At 37.3% G+C, this 25,983-nt stretch overlaps 1 protein-coding gene across 2 annotated transcripts; it reads left to right on the top strand.

Moving 5' to 3' along the window:
- Positions 1–5,764: 5,764 nt before the first annotated feature.
- Positions 5,765–25,830, top strand: Mageb16 (MAGE family member B16). 2 transcript variants are annotated; one of them, XM_031374730.1, is made up of 4 exons: positions 5,765–5,806; positions 7,554–7,620; positions 21,992–22,068; positions 24,335–25,830. In XM_031374730.1, the coding sequence occupies exon 4, from the start codon at positions 24,340–24,342 to the stop codon at positions 25,375–25,377; it is 1,038 nt and encodes a 345-aa protein (XP_031230590.1). In that variant the 5' UTR covers positions 5,765–5,806; positions 7,554–7,620; positions 21,992–22,068; positions 24,335–24,339; the 3' UTR covers positions 25,378–25,830. The 2 variants fall into 2 exon arrangements, with proteins under 2 accessions (XP_031230590.1, XP_031230599.1); XM_031374739.1 differs by lacking the exons at positions 5,765–5,806; positions 7,554–7,620 and adding an exon at positions 16,042–16,121.
- The last annotated feature ends 153 nt before the right edge of the window (positions 25,831–25,983 follow it).

Here is a 25,983-nt window from a genome sequence, read left to right as displayed (position 1 = left end):
ATATTAATAAAATATTATAACTCTGATATATATAAACATTTATTAAGTGAGGTTTTTATTTTGTTTGTTTGTTTATTTTTAGACAGGGTCTCTACATAGCTCTGGCTGTCCTGGACCTCATTATGTAGATTAAACAGGCCTTGAACTCACAGAGATCTGCCTGCCCCGCCTTCTGAGTATAGGGATTAAAGGTGTGCTATAACATATCTGACCAAAGTGTTCAAACACTATGACAAATAAATCACCCCTTAATTCTGACAACCTGCTAGTCAGTCCTGAGGCTGGGTGCCTCAACAGTTAAGGTAGTCCCAGAAGAGCTATCTTTCATTGGAAACAAGACAAAGTGCCTCAGTAGTCCCAATCTGGTGCCACAAGCTGGGAAAGTTCCTGGAGAACCACTGCTCCCTAGTCCTTAATGACAGTTTGAAATGTTATTTCTGCTGCCAGAGAAGGAATCTGCAGCAGCAGTAACAACAGGGTAAATCAACCCAGCCATAAGAGACCAAGGAAACAAAGGGTGAGAATAGATGTCCTTCTGAAATCCCCTTTTTAACTGGGCTGCTGAGGTACAGTCCACAATTGGGGTTGTCTTTCACACATCAATCAAGGCAATCAGGACACTTCTTCAGGTGTGATTCTACTTGGGTGATTCTAGTTTGTGGTAAACTGATATTAAAACCAACCATAATAACCACTCAGGATTGAACAGCTCCTTTTTTGACATACATCGGTATAAAGCAATATGTTCTCATTATTTAGATACTTCTTGAATGAAAACTACAAACTGTCTCCATTGGTCTTCCCACCTCTGATTCCATATATATAACTTCCAAATACCTTTCATATGCTGTGTGTTTTATTTCCTTGTACAAAGCTTAAGTCCAAGTGGATCAAGGACCTCAACATAAAACCAGATACAATAAATTTAATAGAAAAATTGGGAAATAGTCTCGAACACATTGGCACAGGGGAAAATTTCCTGAGCATATCACCAATGACTCAGGTTCTAAGATCAACAATTGACAAATAGGACCTCATGAAACTGAAAAGCTTGTATAAGGCAAAAGATACTGTGGATAGGACAAAACAGCAACCTACAGATTGGGAAAAGATCTTTACTAACCCTACATTTGAAAGATATCTAGTATCCAAAATATATAAAGAACTCAAGGAGTTAGACTCCAGAAAACCAAATAACCCAATTCATAATTCTGATAGGCTCTCCTAGCACCTGACCAAGACAGATGCAGATACCCACAGCCCACCCTTGGACTGAGCCTGGAGAACCTAATGGAAGAGTTAGGGGAAGGACTGAAGGAGATGAAGGGAACTGCAACCCCATAGGAAGAACAACAGTATCAACTAACTGGACCCCCAGAGTTCCCAGAGAGTAAGCCTCCAACTGAAGAGCATACAGGGGCCGGTTTGTGGTTCAGGCTATGTATGTAGTAGAGGCTTGCCTTATCTGGCATCAGTGGGAGGAGATGTGTTTGGTCCTGTGGAGGCTTGATGTCCCAGAGAAGAGGGATGAGGAGGGTGGGGGAACACCCTCTTAGAGGCGAAGGAGAAGGGGAATAGGGTGGGGGTTTCATAGAGGGGAAACCAGGAAGGGAGACAGCATTTGAAGTGTAAATAAATAAAATAGGACCTTATTTTTGACTAAAACTTAATCCTTATGTGATCAAAAATATTGAGATATATGTTAAAATTGAGATATTTAAAATATTTATCTACAATTATACTCATAAAATCATTTAAATAAAATATCCTCTAAAACTGTTCTTGCAAATACTCTCCTCAAAACATAACAAGCATCAGTATCTTCATTGGTGACTACTTGCAAGAGTTTACAAGCCCTCAGGTTTGGATCCATTAAAGTTCCATCATATAAAGAACGGGTGGAGAGAGTCATTACCTCTTCACCTGAGATTTCTGCGACCTGAGTGCTGCATCACCATGCCAGCTGTATGTAACTCTGCCTCAGCTGCATGTGATTTCAGAAGATGTTAGCCTAGTACAGAAGATGTGGCAGGGTTACTAAACTAGAACTCTCTGCAGTGTGAGAAACTTGCTGCCCATGTTAAGGTGAAACATTTTCATGGTGCCTGCTTTGGGGTCTCATATGCTCCAGAAACACCTAACCTGATTCATTTACCATACTCAATTTGGGTGTAAAATCAGTACTTTCTTCAGTCTGTTGTAAGTGTTGAACCTGGATTGAGTAGACTTTCTTTATCCCAAAGAAAAGTCCAAATAACAAATTTGAGTAAAATTTAAAGTGATATGTGAAAATTTTTTAAATAAATAACTTAAATTTTTAATAAACCAAATAGGTGAATAAATTTCCATTTTCAGATTTGATCTGCTAATTATTTGTCTAATTTTGATTCATAACCCATGATAAGTTATCTTCAATTTTTCTGAACTATCATTCCTTAGTTAGCTCCTTATTATTTATATAATAAGGATAAACCCAAAATCTTGTAGAACATGAGAAATCTAATATTAGCTATTGATTATATAGGTTGAGACTGATCTCCAAAATTTCAGAGTATTACAGTAAAACTGTAAGTGGATAATTCTCACACAATGACTAAAGCCATAGCTTTGTTTCAGGAAGACTGAGTTTGATTTACGGAAATGAATAATACATGTTAGGTACTTAGTATCTAGACTAAATGGTTAATCCAGAGCCATTACCATTTTTTAAGAGTTCCTGTCACACAGTCCTCCATATTTTTGATACTATAGATGCAGAGAATAAGATGTGATGGAACCAAGAACATTACAGTTGTATCTTGATAGCTATGTTTCCTGATGGTCAAAATGCTCCTTTGTGGAAAAAGCAAACAAACAAAAAGCAACAACAACAACAACAAGCTTGAAGTTTCAGGTTCTTCTCAATCTTTAAGGCAGTTAAATACCAGGGGACTATACCATTTGTCATATATGCAAAAAGGCCCCATCTTCATTTTAACAGTATTTGTGCTGTGGCTTTGACCCTTTTGGGTCCTCCAAGATTTGAGAATTAATCAAGTGACCTTAACTCACACATATGCTACCCTTGGTTTTGTTCCTACCATAATGTAAAAATGAAAATTTTGATTTTCAAAGTTTATATTTTAAAGTGATCATTAATTTAGAAATATGTGTGTGTATTGTGGTAAGCAAGGCACCAACCAGTTACAAGAAATAAAGGTGACATTTCAGTCAATGTCTAGGTAATTTTATAGGATTCACTAGAACTTAAATTATACCATAGAGGTTTGTTTGTTTTTCTAGGCAAAAGAGCAATGATTGCATACTCTCACACTATATGTGTAGAGGTACCCACAAGCATGTAGAAGATGGAGAATAATAGCTGGGGTAAGCGGGATCATAGGTAATTTTCTAGTATTATCTTTGTCTTTCCATTTTACCTTCTCCAATCATTTCTAAAATAGTATTTTTTATTATATAATCATGGTGATGATAATGTTACAAATCAAATATTTAATTTTATCTAGTAGTTATTAATAAACAAATGGTCACTTAATAGGATTATTCTTGGTATATGTTCACAATTCTTTTTATTTATTTATTTATTATTAGATACTTTCTTTATTTACATGTCATATGATATCTCCTTTCCCGGTTTCCTGTCCAGAAAAAATAAAATAAAAAAAAAGAAACCTGTTCCCTCCCCCCTCCCTCTGCTCACCAACCCACTCTCTCCAGCTTCCTGGCCCTGGCATTCCCCTGCACTGGGGCATAGAATCTTCATAGGACCAAGGGCCTCTCCTCCCCTTGATGACCAACTAGACCATCCTCTGCTACATATGCAAGTGGAGTCATTAGTCCCACCATGTGTACTCTGGTTGGTGGTTTAGTCCCTGGGAGCTCTGAGGGTACTAGTTAGTTCATATTGTTGTTAGTCCTAAGGGGCTGCAAACCCTTCAGCTCCTTGGGTCCTTTTTCTAGCTCCTTCACTGGGGACCCTGTGCTCAGTCCAATGGATGGCTGTGAGCCTCTACTCCTGTATTAGTCAGGCACTGTCAGAGCCTCTCAGGAGACAGCTATATCAGGCTCCTGTCAGCCACCACTTGCTGGCATCCACAAGAGTGTCTGGGTTCGATGATTGAATATGGGAAGGATTCTCAGGTGTGGCAGTCTCTGGGTTGTCATTTCTTCAGTCTTGGCTCCACACAGTCTCTGTAACTCCTTCCATGGGTATTTTGTTCCCCCTTCTAAGAGGGGTCAAAGTATCCACACTTTGGTCTTCCTTCTTCATGAGTTTCATGTGGTTTGTGGATTGTACTTTGTGTATTCCTAGCTTCTGGGCTAATATCCACTTAACAATGAGTGCATACCATGTGTGGTCTTTTGCAATTAGGTTACCTCACTCAGGATGATATTCTCCAGATCCATCCATTTCCCTAAGAATTTCATAAATTCATTGTTTTTAATAGCTGAGTAGTACTCCATTGTGTAGATGTACCACATTTTCTGTATCCATTCCTCTGTTGAGGGACATCTGGGTTGTTTCCAGTTTCTGGCTATTATAAATAAGGCTGCTATGAACATGGTGGAGCATGTGTCCTTATTACATGTTGGAGCATCTTCTGGGTATATGCCCAGGAGTGATATAGCTGGGTCCTCAGGTAGTACTTTGTTCAGTTTCTGGAGGAACCATCAAGCTCATTTCCAGAGTGGTTGTACCAGCTTGCAATCCCACCATATATTCACTTTTCATTATATTGGGTTTTTATTTTTTCATACAAACATGAAATATGGTCATGTTTCCCCAGTTAATATAATTTTTGGCTCATCAAATTCCCTAGCATTAAGCAGAAATAATTTTTCATTTAAATAAATTTTATGTTTCATGTACAATGAGATCAGAACATGAAGTAATTGTGTATGTGTATAATTTTCAATTGTTTACATAACAAAATAGCATAAACTTAATGACTTAAGACAAATCACATGCATTATTTCACAGATCTCTAAGTCTAAATTACAGCATGAGAGTGCTGAATGTTTTCCAGTTCCCACAAGATGTCAGGTTGCCAATTAAGCCTGACTAGAACATAATTCCTAGCTAGAATATAGAATCAAACCCTGGAACCTGGTGGCTATAATGACTCATGCTTCTGAGGACAGGGTAGCTGAAGGAGACTGCCACTATTTTGATGTCAGAGACCCTGTCTCAAACAACTAAAATAATAAAAGAAATAGCTTCACTAAAATGTGTTTGCTGAGATCAAGGGATTTTTCTCATGTTTTTATCTGTATGCGCACCATTAAATTAAATTTTTGAACAAGTCTCAAATACTACCCCTCTAACAAAAACACTTACTCTCTTCTTCACACCAATGCTTATTCTATAACAAAGATCAATTATGTCCTATATTTCTATCATTCTATCCTCTTGAGGCTGTTGTAAAACATGGAATCATAAGAGTGTAGGAACTTTTGAAAACGAGTTTGGTTTAACCCAAAAGGATGGCCTTGAGCTCCATACAAGTTGGTTGTATATCAAGAGTTCGTCTCTTCTTTTCCCATGGTATGAATGTCCCAGATTTTACTGAAACATTTGTCTGCATGTACCAGCATTTTGATTCTTCTTATCTCATGGCGTGAATGGCCTACGGTTTGCTGAAACATTTGCCCATTGTTGAAATATCTTGCTTGTTTCTGCCTTGGGACTTCTACAAACAAAGTTGCCATGAACAATTACGTAGAGGATTTTTTTTTTTTTTTTTGGTACATATAAGGGTTCATTTTCTGGGCTAAGTTTACAGAACTACTGCTACGAAGCTGCTTGGTGAGTTGAAGTTTGAAGTTTCTTTTGTCATTTTCCAATTTTCAAATATTTTGTAGTTACTGAACAATATATATTTCTGACAGCATTTATTGGCAATCTAATTTCTTTGTACTATCGTTGACTATTTGGCATTATAACATTATTATTTATTTTATATTTAACATTTATGCTGTGGCATTTCATAATTGTTTTTAATCATCAATTGCCTAGTATTTAATGAAATTGAATTTCTATGTATCTATTTATTTGCTGGCTATATATCTTCTTCAGTGAAATTTCTCTGTGGGCTTTTGCCTTTTTTTGCTAGGAGGTTGGGTGTGGTAGTGAAGCTTGGCCTAGAACTGATACAATAGCTCATGCTAAGCACTCATAATATCTCTATTCCAACTGCATTCCCTCCTTTTAAAAACAGTTACTTTTCAGCCCACTGACACCAAGTAGTGCTGTTCATATGGGTGTGAGGTTATCTATTAGAGTTTGGGGAATCTATCAGTGGCCAGAGTTTGAAAAAAAAGAGACTTTCCTTCCCTTGAATTCGTCAATTGGCAAGCTCCCAGCTAAGATGGAGTCTCAGGAGGCCTTCCACTATCCATGCATCCATGCTGGAATCGTTATTGGTTAATATTGTGTAAGTTCTTGTGCAAGTAATCACAGCTTCTGTGAGAAGGTGTGTGCAGCAGGCATGTCATGTCAAGATAACATTTTACAGCTTTCCTCCTGTCCTATAATACGTTTGTCAAATACTACCTATACCTACTTTTATATCTATAGTGTCCTATTTTTTAATATTCATGTTTGTGTCTGTTTAGTTGCCATTATCTCTCTGCATGCTCTCTCTCCCTCCCCCTCCATCCCTTCTTCCCCCATTCCTCAATCTCTCTCTGACAGACCTTAGATCTCAATATGTATCAAAGCCATCTATCTGTCTGTCATTCTGTTTATCTGTGTATATATCTGTGGGAATATTAAAGGGCTGAATGTGAGTGTGGTGAGGAGAAGAAATATTGAAGGAAGAGGGGGAGAAAAATTTAACACATGTATACAAGAACTGTAGGGAGACTACTGTGTGAGTGGACAAATGGGACAAGAAGGATAAAGAATTAGATAAGGAGAAGAGGGTCAATGAAACCAGGCTTGAATTTCTCCACGTAGTGCAGGCATTAATACAATTTGGGATCACATTCTTTTATTTTTATGTTACAATCCCAGGTATGTACCAACATGCAGTGCTATAAGATTGTTATTATATATTCTTAATGAAGTGATCATTTCATCATCATATATACCTTTATGAATACTTATTGACATGCATCTGATTATGTAGATTGTCTGGTGTTAATATTGCTAAGCAAGTTTTCTTTGAAATAGCATTTTTCTATTTTCTCTTGGTGGTATAAAAATTATCATAAACATTGGAAACTGGGTTGGTGAAATGGCTCAGCGGGTAAGAGCACCGATTGCTCTTCTGAAGATTGAGAGTTCAAATCCCAGCAACCACATGGTGGCTCACAACCACCTGTAATGAGATCTGACGCCCTCTTCTGGTGTGTCTGAAGACAGCTAAAGTGTACTCATTTATAGTAATAAATAAATCATTAAAAAAATTAGAAACTTAAAACAATATATTTTGCAATTTGTAGAAGTCAGATGTTCTACAGGATTCTCTTCATATTAAAATGGACTTAGCAGTACAGCTGCATATCATAGTGAATCATATGAATAAGAATCTGCTTTTCAATTTTTCTAGATTGTTAGCTGAACTAAATTCCTTGAGGTTGGCGGAGAAAAATAATTTCTTTCCAGTCCTCAAACAGGTAAGAACTTAAGTTCCTTACATTTTTTTCTGTCTTAGAATGGAAGAAAACATATAGTAATTTGATACCCTTATGAGTATTAGAAACCAGTGAAAAATAGAACCAGATGAGACAACATATCACTTTGTCCCAAAAGGCAGAGGGCTTTGTCAGAAAGGCATGGGCCTTATTTAATATGAGGGATTAGATCACTGGCCAAGAGAAGGAAAAAAAAAACAGTAGTCAAGCAGAAACTTTGAGTGGAAGTTAATAAATGCTCCAGCTTTGTGTAGAGACAACAACAAAGTATGTCTCTAGTACTGAGTCTGAGAATCCTTTTTGTTTCTTTGTATCATACCTTAAAAAGTGACCAGCATCTGTTCCCATCTGCTGCCAAGGGAAGCTACTGTGATGATAACTGGCACTGACCTATAATTATAGTGGATATCATTAGGAGTCATTCTAGTATTACTTTTTTAGATCAGTAGTGTTTGCTTTTACCCAAGATCTCTTGGCTATCTAGTCTCTGGTTCTTGGCTACTGAATGTGTTCCTTCTTGAAGAGTGGGCCTTATGTCAAACTAAACATAGTCTGGCTACACCCACAAGTTCTATCCTAGCATATTTTTCAGGTAGTACAGTTTATAAGTCAAAGACTTTGTGCTGGGTTAGTGTTTATGTTTCTCTCATGGTAGCCTGCAAAGTACCTTCCTGCACTAAAGAGACTAGAATGTAGGAGTGAAGGCTCCATGTACATAATAGCTCAACTTCTCCATGGTCAATGATTTGTATAGGTATTGTCTGCCAGAATGGGGCCCCATTGTTAGGTTTCAGAGAGCAACTCTCTGTCTTAGCAACAGCCTGGTTATTTGGGAATTTTCATGGGACCCTGTGCCCAACAAATCAATTGAATTTAACACAGTCCTACTAGTGAAAGCCTCATTCGGTGACAAGAGATGGCCTGTTATGACTTCATATCCTTCACCAATAATAAACCCCTTTAGAAGCCGGATAGTGGTGGTGCACGCCTTTAATCCCAGTACTGGGGAGGCAGAAGAAGGCAGATTTCTGAGTTCGAGGCCAGCCTGGTCTACAGAGTGAGTTCCAGGACAGCCAGGGCTACACACAGAGAAACCCTGACTCGAAAAAACAAAAAAAAGAAAAAAAGAAAAAAAAACACCTTTAGAATCACCTTCATACATTTTGGAAAGTTTTTCACTACATTAGATTCTCATATCATCTTTCATAGTGCCCGTTAATTCCAGTTCTTTCCCCAAATTCTCTCCTACTACCCTATTTCCCCAACTCCTCCACCCCTGACCCTCCCATTCCTATCCCCACCAATTCCCAGTCTGCAAGTAAACATTCTTCTACTTCCCCCTCCCAGGAAGATCCATGTGTCTCCCCCAGACCCTTTCTATTCTGGTTCTACAAATCGTAGCTTGGTTATTGTTTGCATAACTGCTAATATACACTTTTATGTGAATACATACCATATTTATCTTTCTGGGTCTTGGTTACCTCACTCACTTGGTTACCTGCAAGTTTCATGATGTTCCTTTTTTTAAGCACTAAGTAATAAATGCTCCTCTGTATAAATGTACAATATTTTTGTTGTTGTTTTTATTTGCTTTACTTTACTTTCTTTTTCCTTTTTTTATTCTTCTCTCATATATTACATCCAGACTACAGTTTCCCCTCCCTCCCCTCTCCCCAGTCTCTCCCTCCTACCTTCCCTTTCCCCCAGATCCATCTCCAAGTCCCCTCAAAAAGCAAGCAGAACTCCCAGGGACATAACTAAATACAGCCTAACATGCTACAATAAGACCAGGTACATATTCCAACATCAAGACTGGACAAGCCAACCAAGTAGGAGGAAAGTGTCCTGAAGGCAAGCAAAAGAGTCAGAGACAGCCCCTGGCTCCCACTGTTACAAATCTCCATAAAACACCAAGCTACACAACAATAACAATATATGCAGACAGCTTTGGTCAGATCCATATAGGTTCCCTGATCTCTGTGAGTTGGCTTGAGTCTCAGTTAGTTGATTCTGTGCATCATATTTTTGTGGTGTGCTTGACCCCTCTGGCTCCCCAAATCCCTCCTCTCTCTTCTACATAGCACTCCCTGAGCTCCACCTGGTATTTGGCTGTGGGACTCTGCATCTGTTCCTATGTAGTTAATTTACAGAATAAAGTATTATGTAATTTTTCTTTATTCATTCTTCTGTTTTGAGATATTAGGGTTGTTTCCAGTTTCTGAGTATTATGAATGAACCCACAGTGAATATGGTTGAGCAAAAGTCCTTGTGGTAAGATGGGTTTGGTTTATGCCCAAGACTGGTATAGCTGTGGCTTGAGGTAGATTGATTCCCAACATTCTGAGGAACTCCTACATTCATTTCCATAGTAGTTGTACAAGTATGTGCTCCCACCAGCAGTGGAGGAATGTTCTCTTTGATCCACATCCTCACCACCATGAGCTGTCACTTGTTATTGATCTTTGCCTCTGAAATGTGTAAGATAGAATCTCAGAGTAGTTTTGATTGGCATTTCCCTAATGGCTAAGGATGTTGGTCATTTCTTTAAAGGTTTCTCAGCCATTTGAAATTGCTCAATTGTGAATTCTCTGTAAACCTTTATACCCCATTTTAATTGGATTCTTTGGTTTGTTGATATGTAATTTCCTGATTTTTATATACTTTGGATAATAGATCTCTATTAGGTGTAGAGTTGGTAAAAAGCCTTTTCCCTATCTTTATACTGCCACTTTGCCTAAATGATAATGTCCTTTGCCTTACTGAAGCTTTGCAGTTTCATGGGTATCATTTATTAATTGTTGATCCTAGTGCCTGCAGTTTAGAAAGTCATCTCCTAACCATACATTGTGCAGAGAGAACCTAAATTGGAGGTATCCATTAAATATCTCCCCTCAGAGCCCAGAGCTCATGAAATACCAGGAAAGAATAGAAGTGTGTAAGGACCACAAGGGATAGAGGGCACTAAAGAGAATAAACCCCCTTGAAAGAATTAAGCAAGGTGCATATGAACTCAGAAACTAAAACAACCAACACATGGCCTACATGGGTCTGTACCAGGTCTTCTGTATATATACTATTACTGTCAGCTTGGTGGTCTTTTTTCCAGGAGGACTCCTAAGTATGAGAACAAGTGGATCTCTGACTCTTGTGCCTTCTCTGGGGACTCTTTTTCTCCTGTGGGGATACCATGTAAAACCTTGATATGAATGTTTTTGTTTTATCTTATTATATTTTATTTCAACTATATTTGTATGGCTGAGGTTTCTTAGAGACCTACTCTTTTCTAATGAGAGACAGAAAGTGGTTGGATCTAGAAGGAAGGGGAGGGGAGGTGGGAAAGAACTGGAAGGAGTAGAAAGATGGGAAACTGTAATCATGAAATATTGCATGAAAAATGAATGTAATTTCAATAAAATAAATAAAAATGATGACCAGCAAAGATGCAGTCACTGGTCAAGAAAGGCAGTGGAAATTACATGGACATAAGATAAAGACTTGTAGTGCAGACTGAAGATTCACAATTAGACCCATGCCATATAACAAGAGATAGTTCTTAAAGCTTCCACAGAGCTGTTGCTATTGCATACTCTATGCCAGGAATGGTGCTTAAAGGTCCTCCCCTTCATTTTCTCTTTCAAAGTCCAAGAAGTTGAAACTTTGGTTTCAACCTTACAGCACTGTGGTTAGAGGTACTGAAAACTGTTAAGAGTTAACATGAAGACCCTAAATGTTTTTGTTTTGTTTTGTCTTGGTTGTTGTTTCTTCAACTGTAATTTTTTCTTTTGTGAAAATAAACTGGGAGTTTAAATTGTTTCAAAAACTATAAAAACAAAATGAAATACACATGAAGAAGCTTATGTATTGGTGTGGGGGCTTTAGTGACAGAGGATCTTAGAACGTCTGCAGATTGTACTAGAATAGACTGAGGTTACAGGAGCTAGACAGTGGGGACTGGATCCTGCTAGCCACTATGAGACTGTGAGACAGGAAAATCCAACTGGACAGTGTAGAAAAAGATGGACTTCTAGAAGGCAATGAAAGGCACCTTGAGTCCCTTTAAATGCAAGTGTCAGGGGACCATTTCAGAAGATAATCCTAAATGTTAACTCACAAGCCAATCCACTATAGACTACAGATAAGAGTTTATCAAGCCAGCTCTTATCACATTAGGGCAAGGTTGTAGATTTGCAGATTTTTAAGTTCACAATGTTGTATTTTCTATAAATTAGTTCCCACTGCCTACATAAAATAAAATAATAATAACATGGTGGAGCACATCTTTAATTTCAGTACTTGGAAGGCAGAGGCCGGCAGGCCTTTGTAAGTTTGAGACCATTTTGGCATACACAGCAAGTTTCAGGACAGCCAAGGTTACACAGAGAAACACTGTCTGGAAAAAAAAATAAAACAATAAAACAATGAATGAATAAATAAATAAATAAGATTGATGGCTGAAACCACATGAATGTATCCCCCTCTAAGTTCCAGAAGTTAGAAATCAATAAAATAAAAAATAAATAAAAATGAAAATGTTAGTTGAGTTGGATTCCTTCTTTAGACTCTGGAGCAGAATCTATTGCAAGCTTCGTTCCTGTCTTCTGGTAATTTGCCTGTATCTGTACTTATGTCATTTACAAGCTCCTAACTAGTATGCATTTTAGTAATTCTGAATAACTTGTATACTAAGCCAAACCTTCTTTGTTTTTCAAACTGGTATTTGATATTCTTGGCAATTCAAAAGGCAACATAAATTGTATACTTGGCTTATATGAACTTATGCATCCATGTCATATGTATAGATATGCATACAAAAACCTTTAGAATTGTATTTGTCATGAAATGACTCCAGTATTTTTACAATTGAATTTAAGGGGAATTAAAATTAAATGCTCCATCTGTCAACAAAATATTCCTCTAGTTAAACTTCAGTGATTTCTTCATTCTTTAGAGAATTTTATCTATTATTTTCACATACTTTTAAGAATATATAAGTAGGGGCTGGTGAGATGGTTCAGCGGGTGGGAGCATCCATTACTCTTCTGAAGGTGGTGAGTTTGGATCCCAGCAACCACATGGTGGCTCACAACCACCCATGATGAAATCTGATGCCCTCTTCTGGTGCATCTGGTGATAGCTACAGTGTACTCATTTATAATAATAAATAAATCTTTAAAAAAAGATTATATATGTATATTTATTTTTAAGCACCAGATATTTTGTTACACTAATATGCATATTATATTTTATCTAACTTTATTTTTATATTGTTTGTTGCCCCAAAATTATGTGTTTACATATTAATCTTATGCTTTAAGGACTTCTTATTATCAAATATTTATCATTAATATATTTTCTTCATATAAACATATACATATAAATATACAAATTACATAATGTGGTTTTCAAACATGACACATTTCACTTGTTAGTTTATTAAGAATATAATATTAACAATAAAGATAATCTTCAATTCAATGTTTCCATGTTATGTGTTATATTTTATATAGCTTTTCGTAGATATCTTTATCAGATTTGGTTGCATATATTTTAATCATGATTAAATAATGGTGGCTTGGTTTTGTTAATATGTTTTTAATGTGGTATTTTATCCTGTTAATGAAAGTATATAAATTTTCAGATGAAATAACATAGAATTGGTCTTTGAATTGACCTGTAATAGATTTGTGTATTGTGAAGATAGAGGTTTTCAGTCATATTCTGTTTTTAATCAAAAGTATTCACAAATAACAATATATTTCTCTTATACATGTCACTAGATTAAATTTAGTGTGGTTTAACTTGTTTATTGAACATTCTAGAAATCTGTAACATTTGTCCAGTTTGTCAGGTCTTTAGTAATTTAAATAGAAGGTACATAATTCTCCTAGTGTTCTTATACTGGTTCTGCTGTATGTATTTATTTAGATTTATAAATCCAGTTTTATTCTGTGTATTGCTAGAGAAAACAGTAAATTTTGTGTACAGATTTTAAATATAATAATGTTTAAAATGCCTTTATTAATTTAATAAATTTTAATATAATTTCTGCATATAAATTGTATTTATGTTTGATGATAGTGTTGTTCCTTCTAAATCATATATCTTTGCTTACTTCATTTTCTATTTCCTATGTTCATAAAATGTTCAATATAAATATCTGAAAGCATATATCTTTAGCCACTATTAAATCTTAATAATTTAAAAAATTAAACAATTCTATGTAATATGTGAATGTCATGTGGTTTTTGTTTTGCTGTCTTTTCCCTTGATCTACTTTTAGATTTATTGATTTTTATGTTTGTGAATGTTATGTCTGCATATTAATTCTATGCAAAATATGAGTTTAGTGACCCCAATGGCCTGAGAATGGTACCAGATCCTTGGAAGCTGAACTTAGAGATAGTTGTAGGCCACCATATGGGTAATGTGAACCAAATTCAGGTATTCTGCAAGCAAAACAAGTGCTCTTCAGCACTGAACCATCTCTCCAATGCCTAAAGAAAACATCTTTACCATAAATTGACTAGCTTATTAATTACTTTTTCCTGCTTCAATTCATAAATGTTTCTAAATTAATTGGTTAGTCTCCTCAAATTCATACTTCATCTTTATTCTGATAAGTCTTTTGTTAAATAATATCTGATACTCAATTTATAAGTTCTTTGTCATCTAGATGGTAGCTAGATTTTTTTTTAAAAAAGAGGAATGAACTAGTTATGGTACCCATCACTCACGACAGTATGTAGAATGTCTTGTATATTGGGGTTTTTGTGCTTGCTATTGTAATAAATTGGTTTTATTTTCTTTCCAATTTTTATTGCTGTGTATAGAACCTATGTTCTACATTAATTCTTTCTTTCTTTCCATTAATTAATTTATTCACTTTGCATCCCTATTGCCTTCCCCCCTCTCCTCCTAGTCTCCCCTTCACCTGGTCTCTGTTCCCCTCCACTTGACCTTTGAGAAGCCCCTCTCTGTACCAACCCACTTGCCACATCAAGTCACTGCAGGACTAGGCCCATCCTCTCCTGCTGATAACAAGACAGCCCAGTTAGGAGAACGGGATTAACAGATAGGCAACACAGTCAGGGTAAGCCCCAACTCCATTTGTTAAGAGACCTACACAAAGACCAAGCAGCAAATCTGCTACCTATATGCTGGGGGGAAGATGTGCTACATCCAGCCCATGTTTGCTCTTTGGTGGTTCCATCTATAGAAACCCCCAAGGGTCTGTGTTAGTTGATTTTGTAGGTCTTCTTGTGGAGTCCCTATCCTTCCAGGTAACAAAATTTTATTATGTTAGATTGCAACTTACTTTTTCTAATATGTCAGTTATAATAATTAATTAGCAAAATAATTAAAACATAAAAATATGAGATGTCATTATGTTCACTGAAGTCAGGGAGTAAATAATGTGTATATTACTAATCCTATTTTTCAAAACTAAACTTAGAAATAGCCCAGGGTGCTAAGAAAAACAAAATAAGTTAATAAAATGAATAATAAAAAGAAAATACTTAATGTAAAGATGACCCTCTATATATGGTAAGTCATTTAAGCAAAAATGACCATATCTCATAAAATCATAATCTAAATCTTTGACCTGTAGAAAGAATGTTTATAATAAAGTTTGAGCAGAGGGGTAAATCTGGAAGATGAAGGAAACAAATAAATATATCAGTATGTTTTGTAAATGATACTCCATCACTATCGTGGTACATGTCTACCTATTTATTCTATTATCCCTTCTCAGATCAAGGCCAAAGTTGACACTTAGTACAATTTCTGAAGGGATATAGTAACTAGTCAAAACTTTGCTAGAAAAGAGAAGCTGCATTTACCAGAAAGCCCTACCTATAAAATTAAAAGAAAAATTTTAAAGGCAAAATGAAGAACCCTGAAGAAAACGAACTGAAGATTATCACCATTGTCAAAGACATACGAAGAAATCTGCTAGTGACTGGCCATGACCATGTCTACTTTATAAGTTACTACAGAATGACTTGAGTCCAAACAGCCTTTCAGATACACTGGCAAGAGGGACCAGATCCCAGCCTAACAGAAATAAAAGCCCTAAAGCTTTTAAGAAGCCCATTTTAGCCCGGCAGTGGTTGTGCACGCCTTTAATCCCAGCACTTGGGAGGCAGAGGCAGGCGGATTTCTGAGTTCGAGGACAGCCTGGTCTACACAGTGAGTTCCAGGACAGCCAGGGCTACACAGAGAAACCCTGTCTCGAAAAAAAAAAAAAAAAAAAAAAAAAAAACAAAAAGAAAGAAAGAAAAAAAAAAGAAGAAGCCCATTTGATAAAGCAGAAGAATGAAAAGGAACCGCCTCTTTCTGGGAACCCAGGAGCATGCGCACTGTTGTACAGGTGCTGCTGCAAACCGGATGTGATGCTACGAAGGGAGACCGGCTAAGGAAGATCTTGGTGAAAAGCCGCTGAAGGTGGTGTGCGGAAAAGGTGAAAAAGAGGATTGTTTCAGGTACTGCTGATTGTTAAAAATATGATTCTAAATAAGGGTGTAGGGGCTTATACCACATGGAACAGAGACTGCCACGGCACAGATCAGAAACTCGCTTTTGCCATTAGGCTTCATCCGGCCTTCTCTGAGCTGTGATAAAATACAAATTTAGAGGTGTGATTTGACTTGGAGGCCTCGCTTCGGACAAGGGAGGTATCCTTAGAAAATATCTGAGGAAATATTAAGGAATCTGCTTTTGTACTGTAATGGCGTAGCCAGGGCCGAGTCTTTGGGACAGGATGCACTGCGAGAAAACAGAGGCCTTAGGCTGATGGAATTAGTAATGGGTGAAATAAGGTAGAAAAGCAGATTTAATGCTTATGGAAGTCAAGATACAGACCCCAAGGGAATATTTGGGGTTATGTCTACAATATGTTCTGGTTTGGTTTGTTCAGTGCATTGTCTCCAAACAACATTCTAGTGTTTCGTTTTTTATTTATTTTTAAAACATGTATTTAGCCAGGGGGTGGTGGCACATGCCTTTAATCGCCACACTTCGGAGGCAGAGGCAGGCATGTCTCTGTGAGTTCAAGGTCAGCCTCTTGTACAGACTGAGTTCCAGGACAGCCGGGACTGTTCCAAAGAGAAACCCTGTCTCAAAAACAAAAGCAAGGCAAAAGAAAGATTTTTAATTATGTATACTTTTATATGTATGTATGTCATTCATAAATATATGGGAATATGTGAGTGTAGTTACCAGCAAATACCAGAAGAGAAGTGTAAGATTTCCTGAAACTAGAGGTATATAGGCCGTTTGTGAGACACCTGAGTGCCAGGAACAAGCTACTCTTATTAACCACTAAATCATCACACCAACGTGGCTTTCCAGGATTTATTAGACAAATATGGTCCTTGGGGATTTGGATGTTGTTTTCTAAATATTTGTTTAACATTCATTGCTGGACATAAAATATTTGGATCAAATTTACCTCCCATTACCCTCCCTTAATTCCTTATATATCCCTACCACTACTTTTCCCTCCCAGCTTCTTGTTTTTGTAGTTGTTCTTTTAATTTTTTATTTAATTTCTGAGATTATATAATACAACATTTCTTCCTTCCATTTCCATCATTTAAACTTTCCCATTTACCCCTACTTATTTTCTTTCAAATTCATAGCCTCTGTTTTTTGCTACTTACTGTTGTATGCATATATATATATAATGTTATATATATTTAAACATATATACTATATATATACATATATATATATATATACATATATGGTAGGTTCCAAAATATAATCTACTTAGTCTCTGTAATGTTATGTGGTATGTATGTTTTCAGCACTGACCATTTGGAATTAGAAAACCAATTTATATACTGTTCTCTGGGGAAGATGATTTCTCTTGCTCAGCATTTCTTCATTACCTGTAGTGTTTGTGTACTCTTGGGCCCTCATAGGCTTTTCTCCATTCACTTTTGCATGTCTCTTGTTATTATCCTCATTCAGCTCATGTTAAGCAGTCATGTTGGTGAGAATTTATGGGTCTTTGACATTACTAGGAGACAAAATCCCGAAGAAAACTCCATGCTCTTCTAGCTCTTACAACCTTTCTTTCCCCTCCTCCACAATGCTCCCTAAGCTTTACATGCAGGTATTTTTTGTAGATGTTTATATTGCGACTAAGTGTCACACCTCTGCATTTTCATTAGTTGGGGTTTTCTGTATTGTTTCTCATCTATTGGAAACATAATTTTCCTTAAGGGATAAAGATGACAATCTGTGTGTATAAGGACAAAGGTTAAAATTGTTCTTAGGAATTATGCTAGCATAGTAAATAAGTAGTTTTATGTTCTCTTCCAATATTGATGACTTCACTATCACTGGAGAATTATCTAGGTTTTCAGGCCTGGCTTTTCTCTTGTTAGGTGGGTTTTAAGTTCAAATAGAGAGCTGTTGGCTAGTGCCAAGTGTGTGTGCCACTACTGAACCTTTAGGAGTATCATTTTGTGGTAATTGTGGTTCATATGCATCATACCACAGTGGGACTATTGTTTACCCTCACCTCGTCTCTGGATAATTGCATGGGGCCTTCTGGTAATATGCAAACTAGGATCCTATTTGTGAGGTGCATGGTATCTTCAACAATAGGAACTTACCTTCTACCTCTACCTTCCTAACTTCTTGTTACACAGCATTCGTCCCTCTTTATTTATTTACACTCCAGATTTTATTCTGCCCACCCCCCATCCACCCTCCGACTGTTCCTCATCCCACTTTTTAATAGCTAAAATCCATTTCATGCCCCCCAGGTGTGCATGAGTATTGGGCCATCTACTGAAACATGGATATAATCTTTCAGGACCCACTTCCCCAAAGAAAACTGACTTTCCTAACTCTAGTTGACATCTCTTACCAATAGATCATTTTACAACAGATGGCCTCTGTTGTAAAATGAAATCCCCTTTGGTAAGAGTAAAGTGGCACAATTACCTGTGGATAGACAGACTACAGGTGAGAATTATTGTGGTTTAAGAGAGTGATACTAGTTAAGAATACCAAGGGAGAAAAGCAATTAATCCTCTAGGGTCCATGACCTCCCCAGCTATAGGTAGTTGTCTAGCTTTATGATACCAATCATTGAGTCCATCCTTTTGAGCAGTCTTTTGTCCTATTAAACTACTGTTGGTTGCTCCCAAAATATCACTAGTGCACCTTTAGATACAGCTTGGGATGCTAGTCATTGTTGCAGTTTATAGAACTTACAGCTGCATAGAGCTATTCAATTGCTTTTCTCCTTTGATAGCTAGCACTTCACCTTTGGATAACATGAGAACTAGCCCACAGGTATGAGGCTTATAGGTCAGTTGCTGATCAATTCCTCCATATCCTTATGTCTGAAGTATGTAGAGTCATTACCAATAGAGTTATACTCTCAAGTACTAGCAGACAAAAAAGGACAATGGGAATAACCAATATTGTTACGAGAATCTCATAGACTCCCTTGACCTACAATTTGCAGAGAGGTTTTCCTTGCACAGTACAGGGTTTAGGCAGTATGTGGCTTTTGGGGTGATATCTGCATTATATGTCACAGTACAAAGCATAGTGTGTAAGATAATCTGTGGCTCTAGGGGGTGACCATTATCACCCTACCAGCATAATTTTATTCAAATTATATAATGTATATGCTTTATGTTACTATGAAATGATTCCCTGTGTATTTTTCTTTTTTTATCCTTAATGTTCTTTCTCCATTCTTTCTTCCTCTCCCTCTGTATTACCTTCCTTTACTAGATAAAATTGCTGCCCTATTTTCCCATTACTCCTTTATAATACTTCTGTGGAACATTTTATTAATGGCTAATTGATGTAGGCTGTCCCATCTCATTTTTAGTGTCATTCCTGGGTTATTAAAGCTGGGCTATATAAGAAAAGTAACTGGGCAGAACTGATTCAGTCTCTATTCTATTAATATGAAGAGACACCATAACCAAAGCAACTCTTATAAGAGAAACCATTTAATTTCGGCTGGTTGACAGTTTCAGATGTTTATTAGTCCATTATCATCGTGGCAGAAAGCCACTACTACTTCTCAGGTGTAGTAGTTGAGAGCTATATCCTGAACCATAGGTAGAAAGAGAGACTGGGCTTGGAATGGGCTTTTGAAACCTCACAGCTTACTCCCAAAGGCACACTTCTATCAATATGGAACTGTATGAACCTATAGTGCCATTTTTATTTAAACCTCCACATTCCACTGCCCTTTTGTCTTGTAAGCATATCATAATGCAAAATGCATTTAGTCCAACTTCAAAAGTCACAATAGTTTTGTTTTGTTTGGTTGTTTGTTTTTCCATTCGCAACACCGTTTAAAAGTGAGAAGTTCAAAGTCCCTTCTACATCTCATGTCAATCTGTAATACCCTATAAAATAAAAATAAAAATTCAGATCACACACTTCAACATAAATGGCACATAATACACATTATCACTCTAAAAGAGAGTGCAGTGAGGAAATAGTGGACCAAGCAAGAATGAAAACCAGCAGGGCAAACTCCAAACTCTTCATGTCTGATGTCAAAGCATTCTTCAGATCTCCAGCTCCTTTTAGCTTTGCCAGCTGCAATGTACTTCTCCCGCTTGGGCTGGTTTCATATTCTGTTATTAGCTCTCCTTATCAGGTATTCCATGACTGACCTGTCCAACATCTTGGGGTCTCTAACACAGTAAAGCTTTTATCTTCACAGATTTACACAGTGCTTTCTCAGAGATACAGAAACATCCCTGACCCATGGCTTGCTTCATTGACTTTTCTTAGCTACGGAGAAAGTTTCTAAAACCCCTTTCTTCTATGCTAAACTCTAAAGCCAGCACCACATAGCTGAAGTTGTGGAGTTCTGCTGCTTGCTGGGATGGAACTTGGTTCCCTATTTCAGTTAGTTTTACATCACCTTTCTGTTGTCAATGATGTCCTTACTTAAACTTTTCTGTTAATTCCTTTCACAAGTTGGAAGCTTACCTGAGTGGGGTGTTGCCCTTAGGCCACCACTCCCTTTAGTCCATTTAGCATGAGACTTTTCTTTAAGCTTGAGCACTGGATTTGGCTCCATTATACTTCCTAGTGCTCCTTTTCTTCTCAAACTGTACTTTTTGTACTTCCCTTTGGCCATCTTGCTTCTTTTGACCATTGGTCTGCATAAAAATGATTGATGATATCCACAAGATAGAGTCAATATTATGGTGTCTTAAAATAACCTCTGTCAAAAACCATTAAACCACACTCTTAACACATATCCCCAGGCAGATTTTTAAAAAAAGGGCTAAATGTATCCACATTCTTTGCCAAAATATCACAAGAATGGTTTCAAGACACTTATTTATTCTTCCCTTTTGCAACCTCTTGAGCAAGGCTATCATAATCTATCTTAGTCTAAGCATTTCTTTCTTCCATATTTCTACTAGTACGCTCCCCAAACCCCCTCTAAAGCACTCAACTGCTTTCCTAGTCCAAAGTCCCAAATTCCACATTCTGCTAGTAAACAGTATGGTCAGGCCTGTCATAGCAATACTTCATTCCCTGTTACCACCTTCTGTCTTAGTCACCGTTTTATTGTGAAGAAACACCAGGACCAAGGCAGTCTTATAAGAGAAAATATTTATTTTGGAGCTTGCTTAAAGTTTCTGAGGTTTAATCCATTATCATCCTGGTGGGAAGCATGGCTTCATGAAGGCAGATGTTGCAGTAGTAGCTGAGAGTGACATCCTGATCCATAGGCAGAACGACTTTGAGCTTGGCATCCCCTGTGGCTTGTTTCCTCCAACAAGTACACACCTTCTAATCTTTCTAATCATCTCAAATAGTGCCACTCCCTGGAGACTAAGCATTGAAATATATGAACCTGTGTGGGGAATTCTGATTAAGACCACCAAAAAGCCAGATGAAGGAAGCCAATAAGCAGCATTCCTCCATGGTTTCTGCTTCAGTTCCTGCCTCCAGATTGCTGCCTTGAGTTCATGCTTTGGTTTCCTTCAGTGATGTATTTTATTTATCCTGCAAGGTGAAATAAACCCTTTCCTCCTAAATTGTCTTTGGTCAGTATTTTATCACAGCACCCAAGAAGCAAACTAGGACAACTATTTCATGGTATTTATTTGGAAGGATACATTATAATGAGATTTTAAATTACAGACTAAGAACCATAGGCCATGGGATCATTCAAGGAACCTCTCCTTGAAAGGTAGAAATCCACATGGACTACATTCTCCAAAAGAAATGCTTATCAGGGTGCTCTTCTGGCTTCTTGCTCAACCCTAGAATAATCTGGAAGGAGTATATACAAGGAACATGCTTTATATCATCACTTCCTTTCTTACATTTTTTTTAGTGAGGTGTGGCCTTTGATTGGAAGCGCTGAAGCCAGGCAATTAGAGGGAAGATTCATAGGTGCTTTCAGGATCTAAGGTAAGTATTCTAAGTCACCATTTAGAAACTTACCCACTTTAGAACACAGGTGACCTTTCAGTGTCCACCTATAATGTTAGCACTTGGATACTGGAATGTACATAGGAAGGATGCCTTTTTTACTTCTTTTGTTTCCTAATAAAGTAGTTCATGCAAGAAGAACAGCACTAGCAACAGCAAAGAGTCTTATTCAGTATTAGTAAGTGATGTGTAGACATTGAATAAAAGTTGAAGAAGTATTTATTATTGTTAGTATCTTCATATGCTTCACTATGGCCTTCAAATTTTGAATTCTTGAGGAAATGATACTTGGAATTTCATTACTTTCTCTTCATTTTCCTGACTCCAAAATTAACATATTTGTTCAAATGGCTCAGGTTAAGATAGAGATGTATAGACAAGTACATCTAGGAATCTAGACTGAAACTCAGATAAGACTAAGGCTATAACCCATAGTAGGATAGAAGAGTTCAAAGAAAACTCAAATAATATTGTCAGTCCAGTGTATGTTATGTTTGGATAAGTATTCATCCTCTTCCTAACTAGAGTTTTAAGGGAAAGGTTTGTTGTCATAGACTCGTTACATCAGGTAGCATAAAATATCTATCCTAAACTGCCAAAATCAAACGCAAATCCTGAAAAAAATGTGAGAGATCTATTCTTCCAAGTTCATAGGTCTCCAAGAGATAGTATCCTCTGTTGTCACAGAGATAAGCTGGATTTTGGCAAATAGAATCTTTATACTCCTACCCACAGTTGTCTGATGACATGAGAACTGATTCTGACAGGGAACTGAACTGGTTGGTAGCTATCAAAATGTAGGAAGTATAGCTCAATCAGTACCACAAGTAAAACCTTGACTAAGGTCCCAAAGGAATCAGAACATCTGGATTAACATTGTACTACTTAGTTTCCCTACATGTCTGAGGAGGCACGGGGTAAGACTGCCAGACTGTGATACACAGTGATTCCCTGTTCTTGTTGGTTGAAGATAATGGTGATAACTGTTTTGTTTTAAGAAAATTGTATCATATCCCAGATGCTTCCATTGGTAAAAGAAAGGACAATTATTGAGGCAGATAGATACCCCAAAACAGAGTGATCACAACAGAGCTATGTCTCACCATGGTTACAACTTGTAGTAAGAAGAAATGGATGAATTAAATGACTTTAAGTTACTCCTTTGTGTTCACAAGGACACAAGTATTTGGTATGATGGAATATCAGTTCAACAAAAGGAAGGTGTCTCAAATATTATCAAGAGTTGTGGTATATAGTTTAAACGAACAATGAATAATCTATACAGTTAAGTATAGGAGTGATCACAAATTAACTACCCTGATACTCTGTTCATTCCTATAGATAATTCAAATACAGATAGTCAAAGTCAGAACAGCTCACTCATATACTAGGATCTAAGAAAGCCAGTAGTCAACTTCTGACATGGATACACTTCCAATGAAGAAGACAAATCTGCTATTTGGTTCTGAGTAAGGCTCCTAAGCATTGAGGAGATCTACACACACACACACACACACACACATACACACACACAAAAAAATCTGTGATGTTTAGTTCCTGCCCTTGGCCTAAAGAAAATAAGCAGGGGCCTTACAGTTTTAGTCTTGGGAGCAGCTTTTTATTTTTATTCTTTGAAGTTTTCATAGAATTTTGATCATATTCACCCCCTTTCCCCAACTTCTAGACCCAACCCCCTTCCCCTTCCATCCCTACTCAACTTGTTTTGCTTTGTTTAACCTATTAAGTACTATGTAGTTTTGAGTATATGTGACCATCCACCAGAGCGTTGGTCAAACCTACCAAGTCTTATAACCTTAAAAAAATTTTAATTTTCCCATACAAATAGCTATTAGTTGTCTTTAGTTCCTCAGCTACAAATAGAAGTTCATACCCACCTTTGGGGTAAAAATGTTTTGTTATAGCACAGAATGTGGCTTAAAACTGTCAGATTCCATGTTAATCAAACTTGTGGAGAATATGGAACATTTTTTTTTTTCATTTAGAAAAGGAGTGGGTACTATAGAGCCAAATATGTGTCTACTCTGCACTCTAATAATTTCATGTTGAGTTGGCTAGCACTCAGCAGGTCTTTTATTTTCCCATATCAGGTCTCCCCTGTGAACCTTTATAACATAATTTTCACAAGTATGTTGAAAGTGGCTTTTATCATCATGACTATAGTTGATTTACTAGCTGATTACCCTCACACTTTTCCTTTCTCATTGTTGCCTTCCTGTCTACACAGTCACCATGTCTCAGCCATCAGAAGGATGTGCAGCTGACCAGGGCCAGACCTGTGAAGAAACCCAGAACCTACAGGTTGCAGCAGCCTCCGTTGATGTTGAGGAACCATGTTCCTCATCTCAACTTCTTATGGCTAGCAGCTGGGATGATCCTGCAGATGAGACACCCAGTACTTCTGGAGGTCTTCAGCATCCCTCTGCCTCTTCAAGCAAGTCTGCTGAGGATCTTGGTAACCAAGAAGTGCAGGATAACCCAGTCATTCCACCAGTGCAGGATAACCCAGTCATTCCACCAGATCAGCCAGATGATAGCACAAATGTACCTGTGATGACTGTAGATGGGAAAGTTGATTTCTTGGTGAATTACATGCTGTACAAGTATCAGGTGAAAGAGATGATGAGTATGGATGATATAATGGTACTCATTGTCAAAGAAGATGTGGCTCATTATTATGAAATCCTCATGAGAGCTGCTGAGCGCATGGAGTTGCTCTTTGGGCTGGATGTGAGGGAGATAGATCCTATCAACCATTGCTATGCTCTTTTTATTAAATTAGGTCTCACCTACGATGGGATGCGCAGTGATGAGTATAGCTTTCCTAAGACTGGTCTCCTGATACTCATCCTGGGCATAGTCTTCATGAAGGGCAACCGTGCCACTGAAGACGAGATTTGGGAAGTATTGAATCCACTGGGAATCTATGCTGGGATGAATCATTTCATCTTTGGTGACCCTAGAGAGCTGATAACTGATGAGTTTGTGAGGGAGCAATACCTGGAATACCAGCCAGTAGCCAACAGTTATCCCATGCAGTATGAGTATGTGTGGGGCCTACGGGCTAAAGCTGAAACTAGTAAGATGAAAGTGTTAGAGTTTGTGGCCAAGGTTCATGGGTCAAACCCTCTTGCATTCGCTTCTCAGTATGAAGAAGCACTGATAGAAGAAGAAGAGAGAACCCTTGCCCTGATATTAGAGCATGCTGGCCCGAGTTCTGCTTCTGGTGAAAGTTCTGGTGATGCAAGCAGCAACTTCTCTTACTTCTAGTACAGTCAGAGATCAATTACTCCTGTATAATTTACAGAGAGATTTTAGAGTTGAGAGAGAAAATGTAGGATCTATGTTGACATAGAGAGAAGGCAGAGTCTTAGCTGCACAGTTCTAATTGATCTAACTACCATGCCATTTTTCTTTCATTGTTTGCCTTTTATATTTGAATGTACTTGTACTTAAAATCAGTTTCAAAATTTCTACTTAATACCATTCACAAATTTAATAATAAGAGCTTTGTCATAACATAAGTTGGGAAATAATCCCATCTATCTGTACAATTATCTGGAGTAGTAAAACATGCATTTTCTAAGCTCCTACCTTTTCAACAGCTTTGTTCTAATTATTTTCTTTGTACCTTTTTATTTCTCAGTAAAATTAAATGCTGTGTATGGAGTTGTTTACTTTATAGTTGCCAAGGATAATAAAAGTCAAGAAACTTTACCTCAATTTGTGCTCTCTATTATTACCCAAACCTTATCTGAGCATATATTATTTTTCAATAATTATTTTATTTTACCCAGGATTCTAGATTAAACAACCTGTAGTCTGTTCTCTTCTTTTTTGTCCCCCCCCCGGCTGTTTTTTATTAGATATTTTCTT

Source organism: Mastomys coucha, chromosome X, assembly GCF_008632895.1.
Source record: "Mastomys coucha isolate ucsf_1 chromosome X, UCSF_Mcou_1, whole genome shotgun sequence".
NCBI classification, from domain to species: domain Eukaryota; kingdom Metazoa; phylum Chordata; class Mammalia; order Rodentia; family Muridae; genus Mastomys; species Mastomys coucha.
The sequence above is the reverse complement of the archived record's forward strand: the minus strand, read 5'-3'. Positions and strand labels throughout refer to the sequence as shown.